General features: G+C 35.0%; 2 protein-coding genes across 2 annotated transcripts; both read left to right on the forward strand.

The window, feature by feature from the left end:
- The first annotated feature begins 8,147 nt into the window (after nucleotides 1-8,147).
- On the forward strand, nucleotides 8,148-9,027 carry LOC117626193 (heavy metal-associated isoprenylated plant protein 47-like). Its single transcript, XM_034357845.1, has 3 exons — nucleotides 8,148-8,222; nucleotides 8,425-8,503; nucleotides 8,598-9,027. The coding sequence occupies exons 1-3, from the start codon at nucleotides 8,217-8,219 to the stop codon at nucleotides 8,750-8,752; spliced, it is 240 nt and encodes a 79-aa protein (XP_034213736.1). The 5' UTR covers nucleotides 8,148-8,216; the 3' UTR covers nucleotides 8,753-9,027.
- Nucleotides 9,028-11,555: 2,528 nt separating this feature from the next.
- LOC117625487 lies at nucleotides 11,556-11,963 on the forward strand. Its single transcript, XM_034357036.1, has one exon. It carries the CDS (start codon nucleotides 11,556-11,558, stop codon nucleotides 11,961-11,963), a length of 408 nt encoding a protein of 135 aa, XP_034212927.1.
- The last annotated feature ends 766 nt before the right edge of the window (nucleotides 11,964-12,729 follow it).

Genomic DNA, 12,729 nt, shown 5'->3' on the forward strand with positions numbered 1-12,729 from the left:
GTTGATTATATGGCTAGCTGACAAACACTGTGAGTGTAGAAAATATGTAGTGATTAATGAAAGAAGATTAAACACACCATATAATCATTTATTTATAATGATTTACTACAATATTTTACACTTTATACACTGCATGATAAGATACATGAGTGACTTAGTACCATATAGAGTTCCTATGAGAATCAAAATTTACATTGTCTTCATTATCTCTATGTGCAGAGTACGTGTACTGTGAAGAGTAATAATCAAATGATGAATCCATAAAATAGTTTTGTATGTAATTGTTAACATGTCATCTATATGGATACGAGATTGGTTGACGTTCCCGATATTTTGTCCAGATTCTGCTGAAGAGAGGGCGAAATTATCGATAATTATATGATAATGACATGGATAGGTTCCAAAATATCCTCTTCCCAACAATAATATATGCGATATTTCGTCGATATTATCGATATTTTAGACCTTTGTTTCAGTAGGTTATACTTTATTAAACATGCTCCTTTTTTTTTCCTCTGTCTGGGTGTATTATTTGTTCTCAATGAAATTCATATGTATTGTTGAGTTTTCTATCTACATAGTAGGTTTATACGTCAAGTAAATTTAGCCGACCCTATTTTAAAATCCTAAATTTGTCCCTTTTGGTAAGTAAATAGAGACTCCGCCGAATATATGAAGCTCAACAACTATTTTATTTTAAACTTTTTTTTCTCAATAGAATGATTAAACATTGTAATTTGGTTCTTGTAAAATGAAATAACAAATACCATTGTCTTCGCTAACGGGTTTGGGATTCGTGATGAAAATGGTAATGCTCCACTGGCTGGTCCTAGTAAAGTGGGTGCTACAAATGTTTTGAATGCATAAGCTTGTGCTTTAAGAAATAGCTTACTTTTATGTGTTGCTAACCTATCGGTGAAAAGTAAATGACGCATTAGTGTAGTGGTTTAGAGTAATTGATCTCTTAGTTAAGGTACTGGGTTCGAGTCCTAGTATCTATGTAGTGTGTGTGAGTTAAGTATATCATCACCCCTCTCAAATGAAAAAGTCTTTATAATAAAAAAGCTTTTAGTAGAAGCGCTCATAAGTAAAAGTGCTTCTTAAAGAAGCAGTCTCAAACGAACCCTAACTTCATATGCTCTAGTTACTAGAGCATGTTTGATGGAAGCAACTCATAAATGGGATCATTCTATTTTGATATATGTGATTTTCATAGAGAATGTTGTAAACACAATAAAGTAAATAAGGCCCATGCAAGGACTGCAGGTTCGCATCTTATATTGAAATAGTAAACAAAAGGCTTAAAGTGCATGCTTATATTAAGCATAGTAATTGTCATTCAAACCTTTTCACAGTTTTGCCCTTTACACGCCAAAAGTGTTTTGGGGCTTTTGGTGAACACTGCGACGCCCCAAGTTTTTTTATAGACTATATTTTAGCTGCGATGTGTTGATTGCTGGTCAATAAATGCCAGATTGGGCTCAATACTGGCATTTACTTTTGATGCGTTTAGGCATGCCACTTCTTGTGTTTTACTCTTCTAGTAGAAAGAGGTGATAAGTAGTTAAGTGATGTGATGATTGTATTGTGCTTGTTAATCTTAACCTCTAACCAAAGTCAGTGTGTTCCAAATGGGGAATCTAGCTTGGATAAGTTCTTTTCTATGCCTCGATTCAGAGGTTTTCAACATTTCACTTGCAATGGAATAAAATTAGGAAGAAATAATAACTTTAAACTATCATCGGACAGAAAGTACAATATAAGTTCAAAGACAAAGGTATCCGATGGATATAGTATTGTTACAAGTAAGCAAATACAAGCATGTATGGACTTAAATACACTTAATGAAAATGATAGAAAGCCTAGCAAGGCCCATGAGGACTTTATCGGACATAAACAACCTTTTTTAGACACCACTGTAATCTACTTGAGACAGTACAATGAGTCCAATGAAGGATGTCAACAATATCTGCAATGCACAGATAGTCTTGCATATACGAATTTAATTTTAGATAAGTTAGAAAAAGTGACCAACTTATAAAATCATACTAAGCATTGATGTTGGTAGAGCATTAAGATTACAAACAATAGCAAGGTAATTCCAATTAGGAGTTGTTAACTGGGAATTAGACAGAGTAAGTGTTTGGGAAAAGAATAGAATTCCAATTGGGAGTGGTCAACTGGGAACTCAAAGAGGAAGAGAGGATTTGATTCAAGTCTTGACTTTGGTATGCTATGAGACGCTTTGACAAGGTGTTTGAGTCGAGAGTATTTGAAGGTTGTTCAGATAAATTGTTTTTCTTGAGAGAGATTTATTGTCCCTTGAATCAAATCTTTTGCTGTTATTTTATAGCCCTTTTGGCTCCTTGGCTTTGCACGCTTGGCAAAAGAATGCTCCAATTATGTACAAGTTTCTTCCCTGTAGGTGAGATTGGCTGACTTATAATTTCCCTTTAATACTCGTGATTTAGCTAGCTCAAACAAGTTGATGCAGCTGAGCTTTATGGTTTAAATCGCATTTAATACGGTTGTCTCGCCCCTCTTCCGTCGTTTAAATTTCCATCAGTTGTCAAGATCAACCTTGAGTTTAAATTTAGATGTTCGCACTTTTAAGTAGGTAAAAGCAACGTTCTTTTGGGAACAACCCAAGCTTTTCAAATAAACAAGCTTTTTGGGCTTTGTTTATTTTAATCTAAACATCTCTCTTTGGCACCAATCATGAAGTGCCACATGTTGGCGAACATCTTGATTTTTCATTCAAGAAACGTATTTCATAAATTAACACTAGTTGTTTAATTTATGAGATTAGAATAAGAATAAAGTGGGCATTTTTGGGAGATTCAATCATTTATCTATTTTAAACAATCATCTAATTTGGTTATAAACATGAATTGATTTCTATAGTCTGCATCGAATATACTTTGTCCGATGAATCCTTGTCTTTTCTAGTTGACCCTTCATTGGTCAATATTTCTTTAAAATCTGCCACTGCCCAATGGGCTTTTGGGCCTTGAACATACACTTGTTTTGGTTGTGGCCATTTTATGTTGGTTTTGATAGTTGGGCAATTGACCATAAAATGGCCCATTGACGAGAATTGAAAGATATTGGTTAATAAAACCATGAGTAATTTGATCATAATGTTGGTTCTTATTATTGCAACCGTAGCAACATCAATGATGCTGCACAGAACATAAGGTGCAAAATATACACTAGGAGATGACTTGGGTTGGGCCATTCCTCCAGATGGCGCTTCCACTTTCGAGGAGGCTATAATGAGGAGTTTAAAGTGAGGAGGTTATTTGACGAGGTCAATCTCACCATCAACAAATGTAAAGAAATCATGGGACTTAAACATTTTAAATGTTTTGATGGTGGGATTGGCCTCCTCAAATAGCCTCCTCACTTTAAAATCCTCATTGTAGCCTCTCCCCCTTCAACTAATGCCATATAGGCTGCCAAGCATAGCTTTGTTGTCAATGATACTCTAGGTGCACTAATTCTCTGGTTTTTCAACGATATTCTCGCTCTATAATGTTCTTTTGTCAAATTCAATGTGTGAGAAATACTATTTATGTTAGTTATTTGATTATCAATCTAAATTACGTATTTTATGTAACATTTCGGCAATGGTCAAACCTGATTAATAGTCCAAGTTCAAAGTGTGACAAATTAGCATTTATCAACATCACTTTTTTTGAGATATAGCTACATATGATCCAAGATGATGTTGTTTCTGCAGACTTTAACTTTGCTGCAGGAGAAAATGACCTAGCTTGGGTACACAAAAAAGATTTTGACACGTGTAATGTCACGCATCCCATGTATGAGTTTAGAGAATTAATTGAACTTAGATTTCTATCAGCCAACATACATTTCATTTCACCAGTAGCTTGGTCTGGGACTGCTCTAAATGCCGAAAGATAGTCGTTTACCTCGCTCTCTCATGAACTGTTTCTCAAAGTCCAAGCCCAAGTGCTGCTCAAGCTGCAAGATTCTATAACTTTCACGACACAAAGACAAAAGGGAAATTTCATGTATAAAATATTAATAAATCCATGACAGGTGGTTGATTTTGGGGTTTTTTCACTTCTCCAGATTCGATTAATCAGGGTTTTTTTCTTCTTGTTTAGATTAGATCACAACTTTCATTTTGGATTTACCTTGAATTTTCAACTAGTATTAATCTTTATTATAACATTTTTAGTAGTTAAAATGGAAAAAAAAGGCTTAGATTAGTATTATTTAATCTCAAATTTCTTCGAGGAAATTTTTAAATGCATGCAATGTCAGTACAGTTATTTGGTCATGCATAAGGTCATCTTGATGACCTAATGAGATTGCCTCATGACCTTCTAAGTCCAAACCGTGTCCCTTAAGGTCATCTTGGGCAATTATTAACTCGATGCATGTGGGGTTAGGTTACAATATGCTACTTCAATAATTCACACTTATAAGTCATAAGTAAGAAAGATCGCAGAAATGAGTCATAAGCAAAGCATTCTGATTGCTTATGACTTGTAGCTAGTGTGAAACGCGGTATGTATACTTTGAACCCAGAAAAAGTGGATCGCCAGCTCCATGAACAAAACTCACATGTGGTTACTTGCGATGTTAGAATGGTGGAAATCATTTGACAACCCCCCAAAAAAAAAAAAAAAAAAAAGAAGAAGAAGAAGGATCCTTGACATCAAAGAGATTCAATAAATATTTATATATACTTCTTCATCTTCTTCTCTATAGGATTGCTACAGAACAAAATCATTTATACTCAGAGCCACTTGTTGTGCAGGGCGCAATATGATGGTAAGTATAATCAGTCCAAACCAAATTATAAGTACGGTAGGTCATGCCTACGTACGATTCTCACTGTTAATATATATGTCTTTTATTACATGTCTTACATACATCAATGGTTGTCAACTTCTTTAATTTCTATAATTCTTCTTTCTTTTGTACGTATATATGATATGTAAAAAAGTTGATGATTTTCTAAATGAAAAGAGAAAATCAAAAAAGTTCTTGAATATGATCTTTTTGTTTTCTCCATATAAAANGATTGATTATTTTGATTTTACACATGAATCGAAAGACTTGTATGTACCTTTCAATATCAAATTTGGATATGTGAACGCTAATTTAGTTTTCAAGAAAAGGGTAAAAGAAAACAAGTTCTATTGTACGAGGAGAAGTACTTCCGCAAAGCCAAATAAACATGTTATATGTGACATGCTTTTTTGAATGAATTGCACAGCAAAAAATTGTCATTGAGGTGCAGATGAGAAGCAGAAAACATCGTGCCAAGGCAATGAAGATAGCTGCTGTAGCTGATGGTGTTAATTCAGTGGCTTTCAACGAGGAAAAGAAAGATCAGATGGTGATCATTGGAGATGGAGTTGATGCAGCTAGCTTAGCTCTGTGTTTGAGGAAGAAGGTTGGCCATGCCAACTTAGTGAAGGTGGAAGAAGTAGTAGAAGATATATGATATAATGATAGTTGAGAAAGTGAGAAGGAGAAACCATGCCAATCGGATCTGCATGCAGATCTTCAATTGTTGGCCGTTCTCATATACTTACTGATTTTTAAAATTTTTTTTTCAGTGATTGTATGATATATCAGATAAATTTATGAAATACGACGTCAAGGGCGTCTCATCAATTAGGCGGATGATGTGTCACAATTTTTTTCTTTCCAATTGCTGAGTACCGATCGGTTCTATACAATTCACATGTTTATATCTCTGGTCATGTGTTAGAAATTACATGTTTAGAAAAGATCCCCGAAATTTCAAATTTTTTTTAGGATTTCAAAAATTGTTTTTCAACAAATATCACATGTGCATTATGTAACTTGACTTAACGGAAACTTTAACGGAGTTAAGCGTATGTGAGATATTGCAACATTTTACATAATTCAGGTGGTTAATAGTAAAAATTAAAAATATATATATATAGGTGGTAATAATGCACATGCCTAAAAATTCAGGTGTATTTATGCAGATTTTCCAAAATCGTAATGTAGTGTATAGAAAATATAATAACACATACTATTTACCTAATACAACATATAATCATACAATCACACTAAAATATACTAAACTACGGATGCAATTGTGAGTTAACTTGTACATATATATAGAATTTATATTTATTTTGGTATACATGGTTGGGGCGGAATGGGGATGGAGTAGGGAGTGCCATCCTCATCCGGCCCCGAGGCTCACAGAGATAGCCGGGCAATAAAATTTAGCATAATGATGAAACATCATCCTTGAGACAATGTTTATTTATAGGCTAAATTGTAGCAATATTCCTTCAAATAAGACCAAACTTTACTTTTTGTCCCTCATCTCTCAAAATTGTTATAGTCATCCTTCAATTCCACCTCGTGTTGCGTTATTGGTCTTTTCGTCAACGGTTTTAAATTTTATGTTAAAATTAAAGGCAAATTGGGAAATCTCATATAAAATATTTATTAGATAAATAAACTCATTAAAGAATCAACCCAGTCTCTCCATTTGAGCATGTGGGGAAGGAGGATTTGATGATTGGGGAAGTTGATTTTAGCAGCAAGTTGATTTTTGGAGAGGATAAAGAGCTCTTCAGCCACCCAAAATTGAGCTGATGCATTTTACTATGTCCAGATAAAATCCATCATGGTTTTGGAGGGGAAGTGGTTGACATACCAGAGGAGGCTTGGAATTTATCACCAGAAGGTGCTGGAGGCTTTGAGCCATCTGGGATGGTTTGGGTTGCTGGGTTGGTGAGGTAGATGGATGGGCAGATTTGGGGGGAAGAGAATGACATGCAGTTGGGTTTAGGTAGAAGGAGCTGGTGGCTAGGTAAAAGTCTTATTTACTGTTAAAATATCTATCATGTGACTGACATGTGATCAATTTTGACGGAAAAATAAACAGAATTGACGGAAAAGGACTAATGGTGCAACTCGAGATCTTTTTGAAGGACGACCATAACAATTTTGCAACATGAAGAATGAAAAGTAAAATCGGGTCATAGTCAAAGGAATATTGCTACAATTTAGCGTTATTTATAATTTAGTCATAGAGAAAGGCATGAAAAAAACTTTAATTTATTTTCTACAAGAGTTGTTCTCATATGATAAGAATTCTATACCATAAGACTTTCTATATAAATATAGAGTAGCGTTATCATCATCCCCATTTTCTACTTCCCACGTTCCCTACATTAATTTTTGTATATAAAACAAAAGTGGAGTTGATTTTGGTTATGGGTAATTGTAGGAATTGAAGATAGTTCAGCTCAATTGTCTTAATCTTGGCGAATCTTCAAAAAATTTCTATGTTTTCACCTCTAAGAATTCAAATCCACGATTAATTATAGTGTAGTATGTTCATAAGTAGATATTTATTAACACTATTCCTTAAAGAGAGAAATATCAACTTTATCGTCCATCTATATTATAAACTGTGTACAATTTATACAACCCAACTGTACTCCAGTATCATTTTACAATTTCTCCGAACCCAATTCACAGAGATGAGTTTCCTTAACACTTTTTTTTAAAGTTGGAATTCTAGGAGTGCACGGGTTAAAAAAATAAAAAAATAAATTGTGGCAGAGTGCATGAACAGCTTCCAAATTAAATGAATCAACTTTTATAAGGCAACTAGTCACGATAGATCTTTAATTTAGATTTCCTTTTTCTTAAATTCTATCTCCTAATGACAAATTAATGAAACCTGACCAATATGAATGAGCGTTGCTCGAACAGACTTTCTTTTTTAATAAAGTCGTACGTAGTTGGTATATAAAGTCGCACTATAACATGTGATGCTTCATAATATTCTAAACTATTCTTGCTTACACACTAGCAATGCTGACTTCCATTACAGTACTTCTTATATTGACTTGAAACTACAAGAATTGACTTGTAAATCCAGTCTTAAATCAAATTAAAAAAGATTAATTAGCTAAATTTTTTGGCTTAATCTGATTGGACAGCGTAAGCTGACCCCACAAAACGTGGATCGATCCCCAAATTTGTTCCTTAAACTCAATTAGTGAAGATAATCACGCGTAGGCTTAGCTACCACTGCCGTTTTAGAAGGGTTGACGTTATAAAAACGACACTCAGCTTGGTCTTCAACTTCATCACATTCTCACAGAATTAGAACATCCATACGTTCTTCTTGGAAACCCCAAAGTTTAATTTTGTTCAGTGTACTAGCCGACAATATGAAGGTAAATCACTTCTCCCAGATACATACAATTCATGTTCTTCTCTTACTTTCTGAAAAGATTTTCTCGGGAAAAATAAAGAAACCCTGGTTTAATTTTTCTATTCAAAGGTTTTATTTTCTAATAAAACATGGAAATAACATGTGTATATTTAGTCCATGGTTTGATTCTGACATATTTGTTTGGTTGGATGCATGACCTGCAGCAAAAGATAACCATTGAAGCGCAGATTCAATGCGATAAATGTCGGTCCCAGGCCATGAAGATAGCTGTTGCGGAAGATGGTGTCTCTCATACTTTGAAACTATGTTCTTTCATATTAATGGGAGATTTGTTTAATTAGTTTGATAATTTTGTTTTTGAATTATGATGTTGCAGGTGTAATATCAGTGGCTTTCCAGGGACCAAACAGAGACAAAATGGTGATAACTGGAGATGGAGTTGATGCCGCGGACATGGCCAAGTCGTTGAGGAAGAAGCTTGGCTATGCAGACTTGGTGAGTGTGGAAGAAATAACTGAAAAGAAAGCTTAGAATTGAACCTAAACAGGAAAAGAAAGCCGGAAATGCACATGCAAGACCACAACCTTGTTCTCACCATCAAGGAGTATGTGCACCATTTTGTGATATGTACGATGGCCAGATAAATGGTCTCTTGTGAAACGGATTCTTTTGATATACGGTACTAAATTGACGGTTTGATAATAAAATACATAGTTAGTATTTAATAGGAGTTATTATTTTCAAATAATTGTCGAATTATCTTGTCATATTTCAAATTTCATATTGATAATGCTTTGAGGAGATCTTTAATACTTAAGAAAGACTTGGGAATTTAAAGGTCTTAGCTGAAGTTGACTTATGAATTCTCAAATTGCTAGACGTTACTATCCAAGATCTACGTAACGCATCACTAATGTGAAATACGGAATATTATGTAGATATCCTTCTAGACTCTAGTATTTACTTTATTTCCTTATTTCCCTTCATGCATATGGTGTTAAATATTTTATGTCTTAAACTGCTTTAATGTGGTCTTCTAATCATCATAAGAGATTTAGATCTTTGTATTGATTAAAAGCTTGATTAGATTCTTTATGTATAATCGATTAGAACGCCTTATGCCAGTGCAATTAGAATAAGTCTCGTATTCCTTGATGGGCTAGGGACCTTATACCAGAGAATTGGTTGGTCTTTCCTTTATTTGACGTGTATGACATGAAATGAAGACTTTTGAAGCAAACTCTTGGTGAAGCTGTACGATTTGTTCCTTGAACGACATGTGCGTTGAAGCTAGTTTCTTTCGTGTAAACGACTGGTGTGGATGGAACAACTTGTGTGTTTTCCCAAGGCCATGATGGGCTTGCAGCTTCTACAAAGCGTTACCATTTATTCAGTTTGAGCATTTGCTATTTGGTACTTAAAACTGGTTAAAGCCCAGCAGACCAGTGGCTCGCATGGTTTAATGCTAAATCAGGGGTGGGCCAAAGGCCGGACGCACCAATCCAATCAAAGCACTTGGTTTTAATAGTAAAAAAAAAAAAAATTAATCAAAGTTATATAATTACATTTTCAAATCATAATTCCCCTATAAAAGCACAAGGAAATGCACCGTGGGCAATAAAACCCCAAGATATAGGATAAGATATATGCTTCCATCTTATTACTATGTCGCAGTATGAATCGGACTTTGGACTAAATGTTTGAAACTCCAATTGTCCTTTTCATAAAGAAATCTTGCGATCGATGTATGTGTCTCTAGGTCCAATAATTGACAAGCTTTGCTCCTCTCATGCAACCCAAATTGTCACATTAATTTATAATTAACCAAAAGTTTAACATTACATCGACAAAATAAACTCATTCAAAAGCATGCCTAGCAACTTTTTAATGCATTGTGCTTCACAAAATTTTGGGATAATGCATTGGAGAGGAATGTTTTTCTGTTTGGCAATCTTGAGATTGTGCCCAATAGAGATAATGTTCTTTTACCAAAATACTACACAAAAGCTGCCATAACATTATTTTATTTATGAGTAGCTAATCAACCCCTAAATTTTCAAAACCGCAGCATTATTTTATTTATTTATACCTGCATAGCCATAGGCACGCGCCACTTGTATTATATTGGCTCTTTGTTATTTGATTTGTTTTTCCCTTTTGACGGCTAACAAAAGGGGCTCCTGGCGTTAAATAGAACCATCAAACAGGAACAGCCACATGCATTTTCATCCAACAACTTGAAAACAAAACAGAAAGTTAATAGAAAGAGAGAGGAGGAGGAGGAGGAGGGGGAGAGGAGGAGCTCTTGTACAGATTAATTGTGCCCTTTGGTAGGTTCTCTTCCTCTCCTTTCTAGAAAAAAGGTACAAAACAATCAAATTCAAATCAGTCACCCCAATGTTAATTTTCTTCTATCAACTCCCTTCCCCACGTCCTCACCCTCTACTTTATTGTCTGTACTCCACAGGGATGAAAAGAGAATGTGCAAAAAAATATCGGGAAAAAATCTTGTATGATCGTGCCTATAAAATAAGTTTTTATAAGTACGAATTGAATACGCCATCTTAAGTTCGAATGGATAGTGTCATATTTGAAAATCAAAATTAAATTTTATTATGACCGTCCCTCATTGATTGTCTGCTGCGGATTCCATAATCCAGAAGTGTGTGTCCACAAGTTATTGTACCAATTTCTCCCTTGGTATCCAACCTCTCATCCCAGCAAAAATTAGTCTTTCTGATATTTTATAGCCCGCATTTTTTTACTCAAGTTCTCAATTCAAAATACACGTGTTATAGTATGATTAAGGAGAAAATGACTCTAAAATGAAGTCAAATATTTTCATAAAGAATAACAAAATCCCACCAAAGCCTCACCAAAAGACGCAACATCTTCTCCAAAGCCGCATCAACAACTCTTGGAGACAAGCCGACAAAGCATCGCCCATCCATATATTCCTCCAAAAAAGATATCCAAAAGCTACCTTACATGACCATTTGGACTGTCTTTCCCAACACTTTCTCCCTATCGAGCCTTTCTGCTGCCTTTCCTCACATTCACCAACCCCAACTTATGAGAATATTTAGTCACCAGGCTTTGCCTTCTTGGATTTTGCATCACAGCTGCTGATACTTCTTTCTTTTTTTACATCATTAGAATCTGTTAGATAGCAGCCTCATTTGAATATAAAATAAACATTTACAAAATTGCCCATGTCCTATATATATATAGCAATGCAACCCCATTGCCACCTCTAAAGGCAGTCTGAACAGTCTCTTTGAAAGTTAATTATACATCCCTCTCTCTCTCTCTCTCTCTCTCTCTCTCTCTCTATATGGCTAGGCAAGGACTTGATGGCACTGTTTCTCATTCTTCCATTGTCCTATTGCAAGAGAGGTTTAGGCAATTGCAGAGAGCAAAGGAGATGAGGGAGCAGAGAGAGCTCTTGAGGCAGATGTTATCTGGATCAGAGAGAATTAACGTTCCAGCCACACATTATGAGCCAACTGGGTTGTTCGTCCAATCTGGTGGCTCTGGTGGCTTGACAGATCCTCATTATAAGCCACCTCCCCAAGGCTTAATGTACCACAAACCTAACTTGCAGAGCAAGCATGATAATTTTCTGCAGGTCTCTGATGATGAGAGTCAAGTCTTGGGAAACATATGTTCAAGTTCAGTATCGGTCATGAACAGAACAAACAACTTCGATGATTCAGATGTTGACACCTCACTTCACCTTTGAAAAACTTCTAGGGTTTATGGGAGAAGCATATATGTTAATCGCTTGTTCTGTTCTTGTTTTATTTTTATTTTTGTAGCTAGATCTATTACTTATATGGGAGAAGCATTAGCAATGTAATTAATCAGTATGTACGAGGAGGATCATGATCAGTATCTTATGTTCCTTTTATAGTCCAGTCTGATCTGGTCTCTTTGCGAATGGATCCCAATCATATTCTGTAAGGTTTAATCACTCTTTCCTCTGCATGATTTCTGGAAAAAAGTAAAAAGAAAAAAAAAAAGCAATTATCTAGCTCCATGCTGACCAACATTGTGTCCTCGTTGATCAAGTTGACAAACAATGGACTAACTAGCTATTTGTCTAACTTCTCTCCGATTATAAGTTGAAATCACACGAGACTACCAGACAGATTATATAAAATTATGTACAAAAGAATATGAAAATATCCCCTAATGTCAAGGGTTGCACGTATAGAGATTGCATTAAAAATAGATAAATAGATAAATAGATAACTGGTAGATGATGAGTGAGCTTTAGAGGGTTTGTTTGGTAGGAGGAAAAAAAGGGGAAATATCTCCAATATGGACATTATATCAGAAATAGTCCCACTCACCTAAGGATCTAAAAATGAAGTCATGTGAGGTCCTTTTTAATAACGGCCCTTAGATTAATCTATGAACACACTAAACCTATGAGATCGTCCCATAAAAAAATTTCTTAATTTCCACCCATATCTATTAGTTTTTGGAAAGAAAAAAAAAAAGAA

This window comes from Prunus dulcis, chromosome 4 (assembly GCF_902201215.1).
Source record: "Prunus dulcis chromosome 4, ALMONDv2, whole genome shotgun sequence".
Lineage (NCBI taxonomy): Eukaryota > Viridiplantae > Streptophyta > Magnoliopsida > Rosales > Rosaceae > Prunus > Prunus dulcis.

What these genes read in the sequence shown, in the direction of transcription:
- LOC117626193 (XM_034357845.1), top strand. An exon ending in GATAGCTGTTGCGGAAGATG is followed by an intron (nt 8,504 to 8,597) that starts GTGTCTCTCATA and finishes ATGATGTTGCAG; the next exon opens with GTGTAATATCAGTGGCTTTC.
- LOC117625487 (XM_034357036.1), top strand. Translation starts at nt 11,556, where the DNA reads ATGGCTAGGCAAGGACTTGATGGCACTGTTTCTCATTCTTCCATTGTC.